This window comes from Crocodylus siamensis, chromosome 3, assembly GCF_052110815.1.
Source record: "Crocodylus siamensis isolate JL-2025a chromosome 3, ASM5211081v1, whole genome shotgun sequence".
In the NCBI taxonomy this organism is placed as follows: Eukaryota; Metazoa; Chordata; order Crocodylia; family Crocodylidae; genus Crocodylus; species Crocodylus siamensis.
Genome location: NC_143397.1, coordinates 211833913 through 211854330, shown reverse-complemented (window position 1 = coordinate 211854330; position 20418 = coordinate 211833913). Strand labels below are relative to the sequence as shown.

The window sequence follows — 20418 nt, the reverse complement described above, 5'->3', positions numbered from 1 at the left end:
ATATAATCTTCCTGGACTTCCGGAAGGCTTTTGACACTGTCTCTCACCCCGTTCTCATTAAGAAACTGGGGGGCTGTGGTGTAGACACCCACACTGTCAAATGGGTCGCCAACTGGCTGGAGAGCCGCACCCAGAGGGTGATAGTAGATGGGTCCTTCTCAACCTGGAAGGACGTGGGCAGTGGGGTTCCGCAGGGCTCGGTCCTCAGGCCCACACTGTTCAACATCTTCATTAGCGATTTGGATGAGGGGGTAAAAAGCACCCTGTTCAAATTTGCTGATGACACTAAGATGTGGGGGGATGTGGGTACATTGGAAGGATGCAACAGGCTACAATCAGACCTCGACAGGTTACAAGGGTGGGCAGACGAGAATAGCATGGGTTTCAACACAGACAAGTGCAAGGTGATGCACCTCGGGAGGAACAACCGGCACCATACCTACAGGTTGGGGAACTCCCCTCTTATCAGCACGGAGGCAGAAAGGGATCTGGGGGTCATCATTGACTCCAAGATGAACATGGGCCAGGAGTGTGGAGAGGCAGTCAGGAAGGCTAACCGCACCTTGGCATGCATCCACAGATGCATCTCGAGCAGGTCCAAGGAGGTGATCCTCCCCCTCTATGCGGCACTGGTCAGACCGCAGCTGGAGTACTGTGTCCAATTCTGGGCGCCGCACTTCAAGAGGGATGTCGACAGCATGGAGAGGGTTCAGAGGAGGGCCACTCATATGATCAGGGGACAGCAGGGCAGGCCCTATGAGGACAGGCTGCGGGACTTGAACCTGTTCAGCCTCCAAAAGAGAAGGCTGAGGGGGGATCTTGTGGCCTGTTATAAACTAGTCAGGGGGGATCAGCAGGCATTGGGGAAGTCACTGTTTCCCCAAGCACCGCCAGGAGTGACCAGGAATAACAGTCACAAGCTGGCAGAGGGTAGATTTAGGTTAGATATCAGGAGGCGCTACTTCACAGTCAGGGCGGCTAGGGTCTGGAACCAGCTTCCAAGAGAAGTGGTGCAGGCTCCTACCCTGGGGGTGTTTAAGAGGAGGTTAGATGAACATCTTGCTGGGGTCATTTGACCCCAGTATTCTTTCCTGCCATGGCAGGGGGTCGGACTAGACTATCCGCTCAGGTCCCTTCCGACCCTACAAACTATGAAACTATAAGAAGCATAATGGAAAATTGAGAAATCTGGCTTCCGTGCCCTTTGATGGAAATTATAATGGGAAAATGCAGCTGAAGGTTGAAATAATTTTGAATGAAAAATGTCAGGACATTTAAAATACATGAAAAATTTCATTTTTAGACAAGTGTATGTTACATTGCTGCATCCAATTGTAAAAGTTTTAATTAGGGGTGCACCAAAAAAGATTTTTTGGGCTGATACTGATGGCCAATTTTTAACAAGCCATATCGGCCAATACCGATCCAGTTGCCAATATGTAGTCAGGCAGCTTGGAGACCAGCATCCAGCTGGGAAGTCTGTTGTGGAGGGAGTGAACAGGTGTGTGGCGAGGCAGATCGAGGCCCTTGCAGTGAGGGAGGGAGTGGGGCTGGGGAAGGGGCAGTTTGATCCTGGCAGGCCAGGCAGTAACATCACCTGGCTAAAAGGCTACATGCAACAACCTGGAGGTAAGGGCAGGAGCTATAGGGGATGGTTTGGAGGCTTCTAGTCCTGGGCATGACCTAAAACTGTACCCTGCTGGGAGTGTGTGGCCTGGTGAGGCTCTCAGTGGCATGAGAGCCCCCAGGAAATGCCAGGCCAGTTATCACCCTGTTGAAAGGCAGGTAAAGGCACCTTAACCCTAGCTCTCACCTTAGAGTGGGTCATTTGTCATCAGAGGTAGTTGGGGCCAGGCATGGCTGCAGCCACCTGAGACCCAGAACACCAGTTGTGGTATGAGTGAAGAATGCCCCGGTGAGGGGTGGCCCTAGAAAGGGGATAGAGAGGAGGGACCCCAATATGGGAGAAGAACCAGAGGGTTGGGAGCCCGGTGTGTCAGAGTGTATGGAGTTGCCCCAGGAAGGGGTCAGGGCAAGCTTAGACCTGGTTGGGTAATTGGCTAGCCACTACCCCAGTGAGGGCCATGGGAGAGACCCAAAAGACAGTACGTCTGCCACCCAAGGTATGAACTAGGTAAAGCCTATGGTTTAAGGGCCCGCTCCAAGAGGGAGCAAGGCAGCATGAGTTGTTGATGCATGAAAGAGATCCTGTGAGAGGGAGTGGAGTGTGTGAGGCCCTAGTGAGAGGAAGATGGTATGAATGCACGTGTGACTGAGGCCTGACAACAAAGCCTAAGCTTGGTCCGGCTATAGGCCAGGAGCACTGTAACATCTGGATGCCATCTGCAAGACTTAGGCTGCGGTCTAGGGGAGGAACAGAGCTGCAGATAGCACCCCCTGGCATCCCGGCAAGAATGGGCAGCCTCCCGCCTTAATTAATATCCTAATTAATTAAGAACAAGGCATGGCAGACAAGACAGGTGGGAGGTGTGCCCAAAGGCAGGTAGGGAATCTAGCACTGTGGCTAGTCAGGGAGTACCACCTTGCCACACCTGGTGCAATTTCCTGTGAAACAGAAATTCAAAATTATACTCAACTCTAACTTCAACCATTAATTGTAATAGGAGCATGGTTAGGCTATCATTAAGTTTTTGGTTTTGGTTTTTGTCTTTTTTTATTTTTTAATAATACCTTTAATATACTGTATAGCTGTCAATGAGTACCCTTGAAAATCAATTAACTTGAGAATTTTGGTATTCAGAACATAGATTCAGGGTGCAAAATGGGTTTTTTTTAGCGGTGTGCTGATATATTGGTTGCATATTGGATTGGCACTGATAAAAGGGGAAATTCATTATTGACTATTGGCTTTTTTTGGCCATTGTAGCTGATAATGTTTACTGATATTTATGCCTTCTGGCCAGTACCCTGGATGCCTGGGTTCCCTCTCCGCTGTAGGGCTGGGGCCCTGGATGTCTGGGTTCCCTCAGAAAATGGCAGGTTTCCCCTTGTAAGTGGGAAGCATTCTAGCCTCCAAGGGGTCCTGCTTGAGGCAGCTGGGAGTGAGACGCAGAGGACACTGCATGCATGTGTGTGGCTGCATGCATGCACATGGGCAAGATTATAGCTGGGCAGCATGGAGAGCAGCTCCCTGCAGGTAAGTCTATGGAGGGCAAGGGGTATAGGGGAGGGCAAGGGGTGTGTGTGGGGGCAGTTCAAGCCCCCAGGGTGAGGGAGGGAGTGGGGCAGAGGCTGGGGTTAGGGGTGGTTGGTTAATAATCAACTATCAGGATCCAAGAAAATCTTTATCAGTACACCCCTAGGGTTTTTTTTTTAATGTTTTCCTCGCTATTAGCAATAAATAATCAACTGCACACCATATTAATTCTCTGGTATTCTGGCAGTTACAGAAACATAGTCTTGAAACTATATTGGTTGCTTCAACTAATGGTTGAATCTGGCCCTAAAATGAATCACTTCATCAGATCTTAGTAGAGCATTTATCACTCAGAGCAAAACTGACTGTCAGGTAAAACAGTTTCACAAATTGGAAAATTAAAAACAAAAGAAACAATTTAAGTAATTGAGCTAGAAAAACACAATATTTTGCACAAAGACTGCAACCTCTTACCTGAAGAATAGGACACATTATTTCTGCTGTTGTACCTCCTTGCTTTTCACAGAACTTAAAAAAAGCTTCCAGATAAGACTAAACAAAGGAGAAAAGAAAAAATGGAACACTTTAAATAGCTGTACATTAAAGTGTCAGTAGAACAAAGCATATGATCATAGATTTAGTTTAAATATGTAAATGCAGCCAGTGAAGTTTCTTGTACTACTCACAATCTTAATATTAGGCATGTGTGTAATTGTGGTTTGGGGTTTGAAAAATTAAAATGCAAATGACTCTCTAATTGTCAGGAGATTATTTCTTGGATTCCTCTCTGCAACTGAACTAGTTAGTCAAACCTCTAAATGTCTGAGATTTTTTTTTTAGGGTAGTATTACAGACCCCACTATATTTTGAGGGGTTTATGGGATGTCATGCATGTATTCTTGAATTTCTTTTACTGACATAGCATGTATAGGTTACATGTAAGTAGTGTTGAGCTGTACTGAGCCTTATTGTTATTACATCTGCATGATGGGCCCCAATCCCCATGTGGTTGGGGAGACAGCTGTCCCTGCAGCCAGCATAGTTCTCACTACCTGATGGGGATTGAAACCAGCCTTCATGTACCCTGCACCCAGGAAGCCTGGAGCCCCCGTGGCTGCTGCAGTGGGGCAGAGCAGGGCAGGAGAAGCTATGCACTGGGCTGCTTCTGTCAGGTGCAGTTTGCTGCCAGCAGGGCGTATGCGTAGACATATGCCCAGAAGCTCATTAATGAGCCTGAATTTTCTGTGCAGACAATTCAAGCACATTAATTGTACTTTTAGACATGCCTACTGAAAAGTAACTTCTGACATGGGTTTCTTTGCTCATCCAGTAGACCATGGTGGATGTGTTCTTAGTGAACCAGGCCCTCTAGGCAATGACAAGTTTGCATTTAAACAGGAGAGACCTTAGAGGTGATGAATATCACCTCAGGATAGTTCTCATGGTGGAGAAATTAAATAAGAGAGTATCTTTCAGACACCTGGAAAGAAGAAAATATTCTTCTGGTCATAATTCAATGAGAAGAAGCTTTTAGTTTGGTAAACACACATACTGAGGTGGGGCAAGCTGGGGGCTGGAATATAGGGCAGGGAGGTTATATGCATAATTTATGCTTTCCAAGAAGTCAGTGAATGATGTATGTAAACGGACAGGCAAGAAACCATACTTAAGCCTTGCCATGAGAGCAAGTGTTAGTCTTTAGTTTGCTTAAGCATAGGGAAACACTAGACTCTGTCAGCCAAGAGGCTGACTATTCCAGCAGAAGACCCTGACAGAAAGGTCAGAAGCAGAAGCTGCTTTCTAATTTATTAAGCTGAATAAAAATTTAATTCTTGGGTTTAAGATGTAGTGCAAATCAGATTATTGTTCTGATATTTTCTTTTGTTTGTTTATTCTCATGTCTCTTCTCTGTATTTCATCTTATGGTTACTGATTTATTGTTTGCTATTATTTTTATAAACTTTTGATGATCATTTATAACACACTTATTGGCGGTGATAACTATGACCTTAGAGCATTTGACCATATAGGCAAGGCATCTTCTCTGGAAGTGGGGGATCTAGCATTTCTGAGGGCCATTACTAGCCAAGGGTCTTATTCTAGCTTGAAAACCCCCTGCTGCTAAGATCTAGTAAGACACAGGTAAGGTGGGTAAATTTGAGGTGCCACAGATCAGGGAAGTGGCTCTTGGAGTACATCAGTCTATTCTTAGTGGTCAAGCAGCAGACAGTAGGCCTGTGCAAAGCAGCAAGTATTTGCTTCAGATTCAGCTGATTCAGAAGGACAGTGATTCGGTTCAGTGATTCAAATTACTGTCCCTATTCAATCTGGCCAATTCAGAATTGGAGATTCGGCATCAATTTGGAGATTTGGCCATAGACTATACAGGCAGCAGTCCTCCACGATGCGGGACACAGCTGCTTCCAGCTGGTTGGTAAGTCTGTTGTGGAGGGGGGAGGGAAGGGGTATGCTGGGGGGCAGATCAACACCCCCACAGTGAGGGAGGGATTGGGGTTGGGGCTGGGCAAGCTGCCAAGCTGGGACTGGGAGGCACGGGACTTGGGTAGCGGGGCTCCCACTGTCGTGCAGTACTGGTCCAGGAGCTGCTGTTTTGGTGGCTACTCCAGGTGCTTTCATCACCGGTCAGGGAGGGCATGGGAGCAGGCATGTGCCCCAGGATCTGTGTGGGGCAGGCTGGGCCACGCTGTGCTCCAGTTGGGCGGCGGAAGGTGCTGGGAGCAGGGGCTATGGCCTCCTGTTGCTCACCCAGCTGGGCTGGAGAGGCATGGGACAGTGCAGCTGTGCTGCCTCAGACAAGTGGCACGCAGCGGTAGAAGCAGTTCCAGCTTCCCCACGCCTCCCAGACAAGCTCCAGCTTCATCCCACTCTGCCCCAGCTGGGCGAGCAGCGGCAGGGCATGGGGGTAGGCACGTGCACCCAGATTGGGGCGGGACTGGCAGCAGGAGCTGTGGGGAATTTTAGGCTGGCTGCAGCCCCTCCATAACCCCTGATCCACTGTGCTCTGTGGGACAGGTGGAGCCAGGGCTGCGCTCCAGGCTGCAGCTGGGGCTAGCCACCTGGAGCGCAACCCTGGCTCCACCTGTCCCACAGAGCGCAGTGGAGCAGGGGCTATGGCAGGGCTAGCCTCCCAGAGCACAGCCCAGCCCAGTCCACCCTGTGCAGATCTGGGGGCACACATCCCATGCCCTCTCGGACCAGCGGTGAGAGCCACCGGAGGAGCCACTGGAAGAGCAGTTCCTGGAACGGTGGTGTGCGGCAGCATGCAGTGGCAAGTGCCCCCCTCCCCGAAGCCCCTGCCCCGGCTGGGCAGCTTGTTCCAGCCCTAGCCCCAATCCGTCCCTCACTGTGTGATCTACCCTCCTCACTCCACCCACCACAACAGACTTACCAGTTGGAGGCAGCTGTGTCCAGTGTCATCTAGGACTGCTGCCTGTATAGTCTATGGTCAAATCTCTGAATCTCTCCAAATTGATTCAGAGGCTTCTGAATCAATTTAGACCTTTTAATGGGTCTCCCGATTTGATTCAGATTCAGAGATTTGGCTGCCGAATTGGGCCAAATCTCCTCCAAATCAAATTGGCTACCAAAGCTTCACACAGCCCTAGCAGACAGTAGGGAAGAGTTTGGGGCTAAGGGGCACACCTGAAGGTGTGACAGCATGCTGAGTGTGTCTCAAAGGTGTACCTAGCCATATCCAGTGTCAGAGCATGTCACATACAATTAGTATTATCTTTTTATGTTATAGAAAGACATTTTCTACTGCATCACATGATCTTATCAAAATAAGTCATTATTAGCTATACAGTAATCATAAATGTGACAGCCCTTTTAAAGCTGTGCATGGGATTTCTTGTTGGATCCAAAACAGTTCTGCCTAAAGTCAGGACTAAAATAATGATCAGATTGACACCTCCCCCAAGAACAATGAAGAAAAGAATTCTTATTACAGGTTATAATGGTCCCATTAACCACATGGAGAAATTAAGAGAGGGTTAAGAAAGAGTATTAACAAGCTTAAATGTTATGTATTTGCATTTATAAGTGCAAATAATACTGCATTTGCTATATAAGTATTCTGTATATTGCTGTTGTTCACATTTTCATCAAATGAAAGACAAATATGTTATTTCTTCCCTAATTTCCTATTTTATGATCTTTAGCTTTAATTTTTTTTCTCTCTTATGTGACTTGGAAGAATTAAAAGAGTGGATTAAGACAGAGATTTAACAAACATAAATGCAACAAATTGCACTTGTAATTTTTTTGTACTTATTTGCACTTGTAAATGCAAATATAAAGCACTTTCAAACAAACAGAACAATCTAAAAACTCTACTTTGCTTTCTAAAGCTTAGCAATTCTGTGATTTTGATGGATGATTTAGTTATTTAATAAGCAAATGGATGTGGGCAGAGGCCTTACAGAAAAAGCATTTTCATTAAAGAGATTTCAAATTAAAGCATGGACATAGAACTTGGAATTTTAAATGTAGAGTGCAGGAAACCTAGATTAAGTTCTGTCTCAGGAGTATGTCTCATTTCCTTTCCCTGTGCCTCAGTTTCCCCATCAGTAGAATGGGGACAACCCCAGTAAAATGGAGATAATCTCCTCTGCAGTGTGCCTCAAGATCTACTGATACAAACGTGTAAGTAGTAAATTACTTGCCTTGTACAGTTTGTTACGCATTATTTCAATGTTCATTTCATCCAGGTCATTCTCAGACAAGCAGTCTTGAAAGAAATCAGCTGAAAGTAGAATTTTTTAATTACAGAGTAAATTCATCTGTATATATGCAGGTATCTCTGGCTAGTAGTCATTTATTGATTTTGTAAGCAAGGGCCTGGAGGTTTTATTGCACAAAAAAGACTAATGGGCAAGATGCAAAGATAGACATCTTGAAATCCTTCTGGTTCTTGTTTTTTCTCTCTCTCTCTCTCTCTTTACACTAGGTCTCTAGTGGGAGGGAAATTAATCAAGCAGTTCAGTGGCAAATGTGCAAATCTCCAGAAAGCTTCAGATGGGAAATGACAAAATTACAATTTTAAGTGTTTTATTTACTCCCAAATAAATGGGTTGGGCTTAAGGGAGATTTGTAATGAGCAATGGGAAGAAGAATCTGCAGAAATGCGGGTGTTACATTACACCCTGACGATGAGTACATGCTAAATCTGAGGACAGTTATGTGGTATTAAAGTTAGAATGTGCACTAAACAGCTGCACTTTAAGGCAACCATATCTGACCTGCACAGCTCTGACTAACTGCTAGAGGGCCAACAAGCAGAGTCATGGCTAGGTGCTAGGATGTCAATTCCTGTTATGGGAAGGTTGTTGGGGGTTAGAGCAGGGGAGCTTCCTGCACCTCTGTGCTCCTATCCTCCCAAGCTCTTGGAGAATGGAGGATTCACTTCACTACAGGCTTCTGGTACTTGCCAGGCAGTGATCTAATATACAGCTTCAGAGCCAGAACAGAATTGGCAGTGACTCTGAGATGGTCTTTTGGAGGAACAGTGAGGAATGGCAGGGTCATGCAGCCAAGCCTCAACTACATTTGCAGCTAGGCTGCATCCAGCCTAGTGTCTGAAGCTCCAAGCAGTACCTGCAGTGTAGACAAACCATGTAGGATCAAACAGAAGTAGATACAGGCCAGGGGCAACTCCAGCTCCTAGAATAGCTAACGCAGTCCCAGAACGCTTAGCCGAGTCTGCAGATTTGATTTCTCCGTGTGTGAGTGAGGGAGCCTATTCTGGACCAGCAAACCTTCACAGAACTGATGACCCCTGTTTAGGCATGCTCTTTACTGATACAAAGCCCTACTGCTCACAGCTCCACCAAACTCCTTAGCTTCCCCTCTCATTATGCCATGGCTCAGATAATGTCTCAGATGTAGCCATGGGAGACACAGAACGACACAGAGTAAACAACTTATTGGTGGTGTTCAGAGGAGCATGAAGCTATAGTTGCCCGGAGGAGCGTTTGTATGGCAAAAGCATGGAACTTCCCTCTCTCCGTTCTGGCAACTCTATGTTCTGGCTTCTCTTAGGAACACAGAGTCATGGCTGTCAGGAGGGGATTTATCACAGCAGAAGCATGAAGGGAGGGAGAAGCATACTCCAGCAGCACTAAACCCTCTCCCAGTAGCTGCAGCTCTGTGCTGGTAGGGGAAGCCAGAGCATGTTGCTGCCAGAAGAGGAGAAAACATGGTCCATGCTCTCACTGTGCAAGCTCCTCTTTTGATGTCTTACCCTACCAGCATGGAACCACAGCCTCTGGGAAGAGGTTTAATGCAGCAGGAGCATGAGGCCACAAGGATGCCACCACGATGTGCCTGCTGGGCCTCAGGGCTGTTGTATTGACAAGGGGTGCACTGTGGCAGCCCCTGCACTGGCAAGACCCTGCCTGCCTCCCAGGCAATACCACCTTCTGGGCAGTAGAGTTTGGGAGGGTGTCCAGATAGTTTATGGAGTGGGAAATTGCTCATTTTATTTCTGTGGAAGCTGACTGACTGCTGGGATCCAAATGACATTGGTACAACATAAGCACAACCCAGAGATACTTCTTACCCAAAGTGGCATAGTTCTGAGATGCTCAGAGAGCATCTAGCACAAGTTTTCTCTCTCTAACATGCGAGCACTTATGCTTTTAAGTGTCTTTAGCATATGTATGTGCTACTTGTAACGTGTAGCAATACTCTTACTCATACCTAAGTGCTGGGATGTTCTTCCCTTCCTGGCACATCCTCTATGTGTGTGTTGACTGTATAGTGGAAGAGCTAGAGGATAACAAAGGATACTATAGCTTTCATCTTTCCCTAGTCCATTCTTGCTCTACTTTTTTTTTAAACAGGGAACACCCACAGAGCTGGACTCAAAATAGTAGTGCAGGGGTTACACACCACATTCTTACTTTTGTGTAGCCATTAATTCTTCATCTTACTTTGCTTGTAAATTGTATTGACACCCCCAACTCTTCATTTGCTTTGTCTTTAGATTACACATCCTTCACGGCGGCGATTGTCTCTTTCTGTTTGTAACATGCCCACTGGATGCCTAACCCCAGTTGCTATTATAACACTACTAATAACTGGTGGCTTTACTAGGGAGCCTTTGCACCTACAGAAATTTGGGCAGGTTTTTCTTATACATATTTCACTTAGATAAACACCTGTTAGCAAGTCTATAATAAAGTTTGAGAAAAGGACTCAATCATTATCGGTCATTTGATATTTCTGAAAAGTAGTTATAAAAATATCCATTTCCCTACAATATTTTGTTTGTGCTGACTACCTCAGGTATATAAAAGGTGCTTGTTTGAGTATAAAAGTATCTAAGCAACATATTTATTAACTGTTTATAAGTTAAATTTTAAAATCCTATAATATCTTGTGAAACAAATGATGTGTTATGAAGTGTGCTTATCAACAGCACAAGAGTAGGAACATCTGTAAACAAATGAGAAATCATCATTCATACCCAATGGTGTGTCAACCAGAATAGCATTGAAAAGCTCTGAAGGTGTTTGTGCAATGCTGACTGCTTCCATTTGCTCAAAACTGCCCAATGGATGGCACTTCGGAACAAGTTCAGCTATTGGACGTTGATGCAGTGTACCAGTTATCAAGAGAATCACGTTGTCAATCATATAGCTGTACCTGAATTTGAAAAACAAAAGGGGAAAAAGGATTGTTTTTCTTGTAAGGAAGTTGCTTTGAAAAAAGTGTAGAGAAGACTATTTGTTAATTTAAAAAGAGATCTTTATGGTCATTAATCACCATATACTTGCAACATTGCTAGCTGCTCAGACCCTTCCAGTAAATAAGGACTGCTAAATAGCAGCCTAGATAATATTAATTTTGAACCCTGAAGTTGCTTTGACTTACAAGTGTTTTTGAACTTCTAAAGAGAAGTGGGAGCCTGACCATGAGTAAAATAGTAAAGTGCGTAGCTTTGGAGTCTGATTTTATTTTAAGGTCTGACCATAGATAGCACCAAAAGCACATTGTGTTGAGTTAGCAGCAGCATCTTCTCAAAACGAAAGCTTTTCTGGAATACTTTTCCCTCCCATAGAATACCTTTTGATAACTCAACAACTAATATACCTTTTTTTCAAGCTCTGGAACCATCCTTATGGTGAAGATTAATTTCTTGGTAACACAATTCCAAAATGATTGCACTGCACTATCAGGACTGCTAAACACTACAGGCTGAATCTTGTTCAACGTATTAGGTGTCTAAGGCAATCTTAGTCCATACTGCGTGAACCCCTGAAAAAACATTATCTCAAAAGTCAGTGAGTCCCCCTTCCTACCACTTTTTGTGACTTAAGGCTAAGATAAAGGTGTGTTACAAAACACTGGCTTGCATCCATAGATGCTTCTCAAGCAAATCCCAGGACGTCATTCTCCTGCTGTACTCAGCCTTGGTGAGGCCGCAGCTGGAGTACTGCATCCAGTTTTAGGCCCCACAATTCAAAAAGGATGTGGAGAAGCTTGAAACAGTCCAGAGAAGAGCCACACGCATGACCAGGGGTCAGGAAAACAGACCTTACGACAACAGGCTGAAAGCCACGGGGCTCTTCAGCCTGGAAAAGCGCAGGCTCAGGGGTGACCACCAGGATCTGGGGGAACATTTGTTCACCAGAGCGCCCCGAGGGATGATGAGGTCGAACGGTCATAAATTCCTGCAAGACTATTTCAGGCTGGACATAAGGAAGAATTTCTTTACTGTCCGAGCCCCCAAGGTCTGGAACAGTCTGCCATCGGAGGTGGTTCAAGCACCTACATTGAACACCTTCAAGAACAAATTAGATGCTTATCTTGCTAGGATCCTATGACCCCAGCTGACTTCCTGCCCTGTGGGTGGGGGGCTGGACTCAATGATCTTCTGAGGTCCCTTCCAGCCCCATAATGTCTATGAAATCTGTGAAAAGGAGATTATTGAATAGTGTTTTGGAAACTCAAGCAGGGTGGAATTGGATTAGCTCTAAGTATACAGAACTAGTGTATGTGATCAAACAGGAGGTCTTCAGGCCTTGTCCACCTGTCCCCTAAGTGTAGCAGGAAAGCTCCTCCAGAGATGCCCCAGGTGGTTGTTCTCAAGTTTTTAGAGTCTGGCATATTTGAGAGAAGTCCTATAGCACACCCCTAGAACAGCTTCACTGCCACATTACCAGGTTTAATGTGTAAGCAGGAAAAGGTATGCAGGGTATGACTGTGACCATCCTTGATGGTTCTAGGGATATGGTGTAGTCATACCCTGAGAGACTGCCAAATGTGAATAGGATAGATTTGATAGTGTTTACTTCTGATATTTATAATATAGATACTAATCTTCATTTTGCTTCACTCCTCCAGAATTCTACTAGAGAAGCACATGGATGAATGGACTTTCTTATGCAAAATTTGAGAGGGTGCTAACAGGTCCTGCAGCTTTTATTCAATGATGTAAAAGGCGTGTCATGTACCATAAAATCATGTTATGCTGCAATACTGCAAAACATCTGTGTTTATTGGGAAGAGCCTGTTCATGCGTGGGAGCACACATGTGGCAAAATTCTGTGTATGCAAAATTCTGTGAACCAGTAACTGAATTTTGCACAACAATGTTATACATCTATTCTAGTGCAGTCTTCTAGTCATCATGACACAATTTGTTAGTACAGACACAGAACTGACTCAGCTGTCACGAGAAAAAAAATTACTTGTGTGTCAAGTAAAACATTACTGCTTTCAAATAAGCCAGGAAGTAAAACCTTGCAAGGTTGTTGTTGTTCCTATCTGGAGTAAACAGGTAAACATCCCAACACAAAATAGGTCTCTGTTTTCTCATTAACATCTTGTTAAGATCACAGATTTGCGAGTTGTATCAAGACCTGATCATTCCATTCATTTAATATAACATAGAACACAGGGTTTTTAACCAAAGCTAAAATTCCGGTCAGAGAAAATTGTCTTGCTTTTATGTGCAAATTGTATGTGAAAAATATGGCACCTCAATTCAAATTTAGACTGTCACCTTTAAATGAGTTACAGAGCTTGTTATGTGTGTTCTTATTTAGAATTGCTATCCTGAACTATCCTGAACATCATGAAATTGTTTATTGTGCCAAAAAAGCCTTAAAGCATTAAAGAAAATCATAATTTTAGAATTTATAAATACCATCTCCCAATCTGATTCCCTCTCCACATTGAGAAGAAATCCCATTTTTGTAGTCCCTCACCATGCAGTAAGAATAGCTTTTATTTAGGTTTCCAAACACTCAGCTTCACTTTTATAATATTAGCATCACAGAAATATCACTTTTCACCCAGTTGTATGTAAATTGCAAGAACAAGAAAGTGTCCTTTCTTAGGCTTGTAATATTTGGTTGGATATACATTTATTTTTAATGTTCAAATGAGATATAAGTTTAAATGAGGAGGTAACTTTACTTACGTGATAAAGTTTAAAAATGTGGCAAGTGGCTCAAAAGCATGATTTCTAAAATAATGAAATTCTGTGAGTAGTTTCTCTTTCAATTTGTCATCAATGGTGGAAACTGTGAGAGGGCCAGTTTCATTGGCTAAGAAGTTTCCATAATCTGTAGTTTGTAGGTGTAACTTCAAGTCTACAAATAGATTCAAAAGAAACTATGAATATAACTTGTCATTATGATAGAAATAGAACAAATTGGAATAATCTTACATTTTCTTTAAAACCCTATATTTGAGGGCTTAATCTTATTCCACTGAAGTCAAAGGAAGGCTAGTCATTGCCTTCTTTAGAGCGAACTGCATTTCCTTTTCAAACAAGATTTATTCTACACCTGGGGCTAGGGATGGGGGAGAAGTTTACAAGTAGTTTTTCCTTTCTCAAAGACTACACTAGTGAAGGAGGTTTAATCACCAGAGAGTCCTACTAATAAGACTGTGGGAACAAATCTCCCAATGCACTCCTTTGCCCTCCCCGCTCCTAAGTTTTCCTTGTGCATTATTTTGGCTGCACTAGTTCTCAGAGAGCTTTCTGCAGTGGAATAATTGTTCTCTAATTAATTTTCTTTTGTCAGGATTTCCATGAATTATTTTATGGTGGTAGGATCTGGGATAAACCAAAATTGAATCTGGTTTATGACTTTCGTGTGGCTTATTTAATCATCATATAGCAATATAATCATATAGCAAGGCATGTAAGGAGATAGGCAGCAGAGCTCAAATGTATAAATGTAATTGTATTGCTCAGATCAGATACTGGGATGTGGTCAAGCTATGTACAGTGTAGCTGAAGAGGGTTTGCAAGATCACTCTCATGCTCTCTTGACATTTGAGTTATCTGACCTTTTAGACTGCTGTAACTTACTTCTTCTGTTAGCATCCCTCAAGGAACTGCCTCAGAAGCTGGGTTCATTGTGAACATAGCAGTATCATGTCCATGCTGTCTGCACTGGCTGGGGCAGAAAGTGGGGTGGTCAGCAACTCTGTGCCATCAGAAGATTCCTCTACGCAGAGTCCCTTAGCCATTCTCCCAAGGCTGTATAACCATTTCAGCCCCAAGGCAGAAGAAAGGATTCTTAATATTGAAAATTTTGCATCTCATTTTAAAAAGCCACTACAAGGTTGCATTATATATATATGAGAAAGATAGAGAGAGTGCAGTTTTATATTATATGTTATAATATATAACCCTATATTATGTTAACACTGTTGTTGTAAGATAATGGTTTTGGATAAGGTTATGGGGCTTATTTTGTGTTTTCAGTTACTGCATTTTCAAATTAATTCCCAAGTGGCAAATTTCAGAATGTACTAGGTTAATTATAATACTTGGTATTCTAGTCCTCTGCATTCAAAATTCCCAGAACACAAGCTAGTGCATTGTAAATTCATACCCAAGGGTACTATGCAGTAACTTCCCTGTGTGGATAACTTTACAGAGTGCTTTATGCAGAGATACTGCCACTTAAATACACTACTGTGCTTGCATCACATACGTTCATTGGGAAAGTTTGTCCCAGTTAATACATGTGCAACTGTCTCTAGATCCTTCTGAACAAGGCTGAATACTACAATTATAAACAAATTGTTTAATAAAGGATGTTTATTAAACAAGTCTTACTGAATTAAAGGCAAGGCTGCCGACAAAAACTTTAAAGCTTGTATCTTTTCAAGCACAGAGAAGATGAAGTCAGATAACTGGAAATATTCAGAGTTCTACAGTACAGGCCTTTTCAGGAAGGAGAGAGAGAGTCCAAATGTTCAACAGGGAAAATACTCAGCTAAAAGTCATCTATGGAAAGTAGCTAGAGAAAAAGAAAAAACAATCAAACATGTATTATATAGAATTCTGCTTACATCAAACCTAAAAGTATAAGAACAATTATAATAATTTTATACTTGCTATACTTTGTATCATATACCTACCTTTTTTATTAAGAGAAAAATTATCCGTAATCATTTTTTTTTCTTTTTTTGTCACAAGGAAGGGGTTAGAGTGCACAAATTCACCATGAGTAGAGAATTGGAAATCAAGTAATCTGCACTCTATTTTCATTTTTGCTACTGATTCATCTGCCTTGACATAATCCTCAAAGTTTCCTTTCTGGTATCTTGAGATACCAGGATCCTGCTTTTAGAGGGTTAGCTGGCTAATTTACCCAGATATAAGCATCAAGCACTATAAAAAGCTTTCAGCTTTAGTGATAAGATCAACATGAGAGGTGTGGAGCAAACTGGGACAGAAAATTCTAACTTTTCAGACGTCTACCATTACTAAGTTTAGCTCATGTCAAAGCAGAGTACTCCAAAAAAGATTAGCTCCATAAACTGTGAAATTCAACTTTATCCTTTCTGTTTGGTAAGAGCCAGTGAGAAATGCCTTCTTTTAATAGGAAAAAAAGGCAGTTTTTTTCCAAATCCTCAAGAAACCAGTGTTTGACCTTAAGGATCTCCTCATCAGCTCTTCTATCTTCGGCCATATATACTTGAATAAATTAATTGAGAAAACTGTAACCACCAAACTCCAACAGTATATAATTTTAGCTGACATCCTGTATACCACAATTGGGGTTCAGACCGGTGCACAGGACAGACACTGTGCTAGTCACTATATGATGACCTTCTTGTAGCTGTTTACACAAGTGAGATCTCCATGCTAATATTGCTACGCCCCTCAAATGTCTTTGACAGAAGGTAGGTTGCTGCTTCCAAATATACTTCTCCAACAGAATTTAATCATGATGGCCAATTATTATTGTACTCTGTAGACCTTCACCTATGGAATCTCATGGGAATCTATACAAGTCTTTATTTTCAATACCTGGGAGAGACAGTGAGATGCCAATGCCATGGCTTAGCTACCAGCAATATGCTGACAACGCTCATATTTCCTGGTGCACCTATTAAATGTTAGAGCATTTGCAGGAAATTAGCTCTTGGACAACCAGCAGATAGCTTAAGCTAAACCCAGGCAAAATCAGAGTGACACTGGTCAGAAAGGACTGGCCAAGGCATTGTCTTGGCCTCCAGTGAGAGGCAAACAGATCCCCCAATTCATCCAAGTTGTGTGAGGTGTCATAATTCAATTCAACTTGCAAATGTGTGAAGTGTCGTGATTCAATTCAACTCCTTGCAATGCTTAGATGACTTCTGAAAACTGATTCTACCTGGTCATCTTTTTTTTAGAAAACTTCACTTCTTCCCCCCAGCTGGTCATGCTAATCTATGCCTTTGTTATCTCCAGGCTGGATTACTGCAACTCATATCAGAATATAAATGAAATGATAATGCAAGGCTCCCAGTTGATGTGAAATGTCTCTGCCCACATTTTGCATGGGTCAGACTGCTGTGAGCACATCAGTCTTGTGATCCAGTCTCTCCACTGGCTCCTACTCAACTTCCCTATTAGTTAATGGGCTACATCTTAATTCCAAAGCAATAATTGGCTTAATCTGCAACTACATCAAAGAATAAATTTTATCTATGAACCACCATGGCAATGCAAATGTCAAAGCTCAGGAAGAAGGTGAGTAAGAACTTCATAAAACATTCTTTGTTGAGGAGATCTGGCTGTGGAATAATCTCTATAGGTGAATGGGTAGATCCATTTTTAGGAAACTTGGCAACAATCTAACTTTTCAAGAAAGTCTCACTGCAAGTAAAACAATTCAAGTAACCCAAGTCCCTCCAAACTCCCATTTCCTCCAAAAATCCTTCTTCAAGCAGAATTCTAGCCTCTTGAAGGAAGAAGTATAAAAGTCCATGAAGTTTACTAAGGACTTTTCTCTTGATGCTGATCTCGTATCAAAGGTATTGTAATGCTATGGTCATGGGCTATGGTACATATTAAGACCCCTCTACACATTACAGGTATCACACAATTAACTGGTTAATTGCACAATTATGTCAAGACCAGCAACACGTGCAAAGTACTATCATGCCATAAAAAAGCTCCAAACAGCTATAAAGTTAGACCTCAAAAATGTGTACTAACCTTATAGCTGGTTGCTATCTAGCTTTAATTTGCATGTGTAGCAGGGTCTCCCTTGCAACTGGGAGCTCTGCTGATGGGACTCTCAGCCATAGGAGTGTACCATCCCAGTAGTACCCTGCAGCTGCAGATGCTGGGTTCCCTGCAGTGTTCCTCCCAGTACCAGGACCCAGCAGGGTCCCATCAGTCAGCAGGGTGTGGCTGCAATCTCCCACCCACAGGGCGTTTTACACATCTGTAAGGCTGGGAGATCATGGCAACCACATCTCCCAGTCAGCCCTGGGGGTGCATGGGCACCCCAGTGGCTGAAAGCCCCTCAGCTGTGGGGGCTTCCACCTGTGGGAACTTGCTTCTTTCTTGTCAGTGCAGGGGGAGCCCAGGATTGGGCTCCCACTGCACCAGCAATAACACGTGATCCACAATCTAGTAAGGCACAATGGGATCTAATACATGACTCACAATCACACTTCCTGCCATGCATGTGTGCATTTGTGTTGATCATGCATTAGATCCTATTGCACCTTTACCTACACATTCAGAGGGACCCTAAGATACGTAAGACCAGCAAAAAGCAGCACTCTACGGGCTTAAATTTACCATTGAACTACAATTTAAAAGCAGTTTATCTGGAACCTACCCAAGGATTCATCATATCAGCACATCTGTCTGTACCTTCCGTTCACAATCTCTTTCACTGTATAGTGTCTTCAATAATTTTTCCTTGTGACTCCCTTGTAAAGTAGAGAATCATCATTGTTATCATTTTACAGATGGAGAATTGATGCAGGGACAATGACTTGCACAAGGTCATGAAAAAGTTTTTGGTGAACCAAGAAATGGAAGCAGGTCTCCAAATCCTACTATGTTTCCTAACCATCCATTGCTCATTTTACTACCAAGACTACAGCCCGGATTTTGGCAAAGGCTAATAATTTAGGGCTTGCTCTCATTGCGAGGCCTGGTATGTTGGGGACAGGACCACAACACTAGTTGTGTGGCAGTTCTGTTGGTCATAGGGTAGCTTCTTGGAAAAGGGTCACCTTGCTATACAGTGAAGGCCTTTTCTATCCTGGAGCAGACCATGAAATGAAGGTGCAAAGGTGGCCTAAAGCCACTTTAACACCCTCCCCAGCTTAGTTGTACTTACATTGTGATTCTCACCTAAGTGAAAAGTAAATATACAAACAACTTTGAAATTTAAAAGGCCTCTTTGATTCTAGTTTTTAGTTTGCTTTTTTAATATTGTGCAATACTTTTCCTAACTTAAACCTGATTTAAGACTGAACCTATGGACAGAAACTATACTACTAAATACGCTGTATAATCTGTTAATTTCCTCTTCCTCTAAACAATATATAGGTTTTCATGCCCGCGGGGCTGGAAGTGGTAATTCCAGAAGATTGGGTGCATCTACACAAGACACTACATAGCCGCAGCAACAAACTACTGTGCTGTGGATCGTTGTGACAGCGTTGTAATGTCATTGGGCACGCAGTAACTTGTTGTTACTGTGCAGTAGCAGTTAAAACTAACCATGTGGCAATGGGCCTGTACAGTAAAACCAGTTACTACGCAGTCATTTAGTGCCTGCTTAAGTTAGTAACAACTGTGCAGTCTGCCACATGTGTAGATGTGTCCACTAGATATAACATGTAATGTACACACTAATTACTTCCTATAGGGGCCTAAGTTTGCCCTCAGTTTAATGGGTTAAACTCGCTTTATCTCTTAAATGCATTGTGTACTAATCACCATATCTGCGCACAAGTTTAGTTTTCGAACATAGTGCATTTACATTATACAGTATTGTATTTTAACACTTTTAACATTTGGGTTTTAATTGTTAATTTTGGTGATACAAGGAATTCTAACATTTGGTTAAAGATACCCAGTATTGCTCATCAGATAAATGTTGGATGAGGAATTACATGCTAGAAGGTAGCTTGGTACAAACTTCTATTTCTGCTACACTAATATGGATATGAGAGAGAATTCTAAGTAGAGAGATTCAAAAACATTAGAATGACCTTGTACTGTTAACCTTATATGAAGAATGACCTTTCCTCCCTGTGATTGTCTACAAAGTAACATGCACACTCATGTTCCTACAGGAATCGTAATAGAATGTTTTAGTCAGAAAGTTTAAAAAGCTGTTAAACTTCACTGTTTTTGTCAGGAAAGTATCTTACTTTTAAATTGAACAAATTGACTTGGTGTTTCTGCTTCTCTCAAATATAATTAAATATTTATTTTTGTATATTTAAAAACATACCTAAATCAGGGTATTATTTCCCTCTTTGAGAAACCTATTTATACTCTGCAGAAGACTTGGGAAGCATCACCTATAGATCTATTCTGCATTCCCCAGGGGACAAAGGAAGTGAGAAAGATGAGTTTAATAATTTAGTCATTTGTCCATGCTGTTTCATAAAGTTCTGGAGCTCTAGTAGTTCTCCCAGAAGGGCTTGTAAATTCACTGAATAGGAGTCATTTGACTCATGGAAATTACTTTCTGTAGCAAGAATATCAACAGATTTTTTACACCATAATTATAGGTACAAAAGAAGCTACAGACACTGATCACGCTGCCAGGCTTATCATGTAATATGGTAGTTGGTGGAGGTTTTGTTTAGATAACTTTCAGCTGCTTCTTCTCCTTCCTTCCTACTCACAATGCCACCATCATTGCATAAGGAAAGCCACTTAAGACACAGTGAACCTTATATTTCTGTTCACTATGCCTGTAAATCTATCTTAAATAACGTGAAAGATTTTTGTAAACTCT

General features: G+C 42.7%; 1 protein-coding gene across 1 annotated transcript in view; it reads right to left on the bottom strand.

The window, feature by feature from the left end:
• ATP6V0D2 (ATPase H+ transporting V0 subunit d2) overlaps positions 1-20418 on the bottom strand; it is a 33181-nt gene that overhangs the window by 11689 nt on the left and 1074 nt on the right. The window contains exons 2-5 of the mRNA XM_090040268.1: positions 13608-13779; positions 10647-10825; positions 7843-7922; positions 3632-3709 (exon numbers count right to left, since the gene is read on the bottom strand). Coding sequence (XP_089896394.1) covers positions 3632-3709; positions 7843-7922; positions 10647-10825; positions 13608-13779 — 509 coding nt within the window. The remainder of the gene's footprint in view (positions 1-3631; positions 3710-7842; positions 7923-10646; positions 10826-13607; positions 13780-20418) is intronic.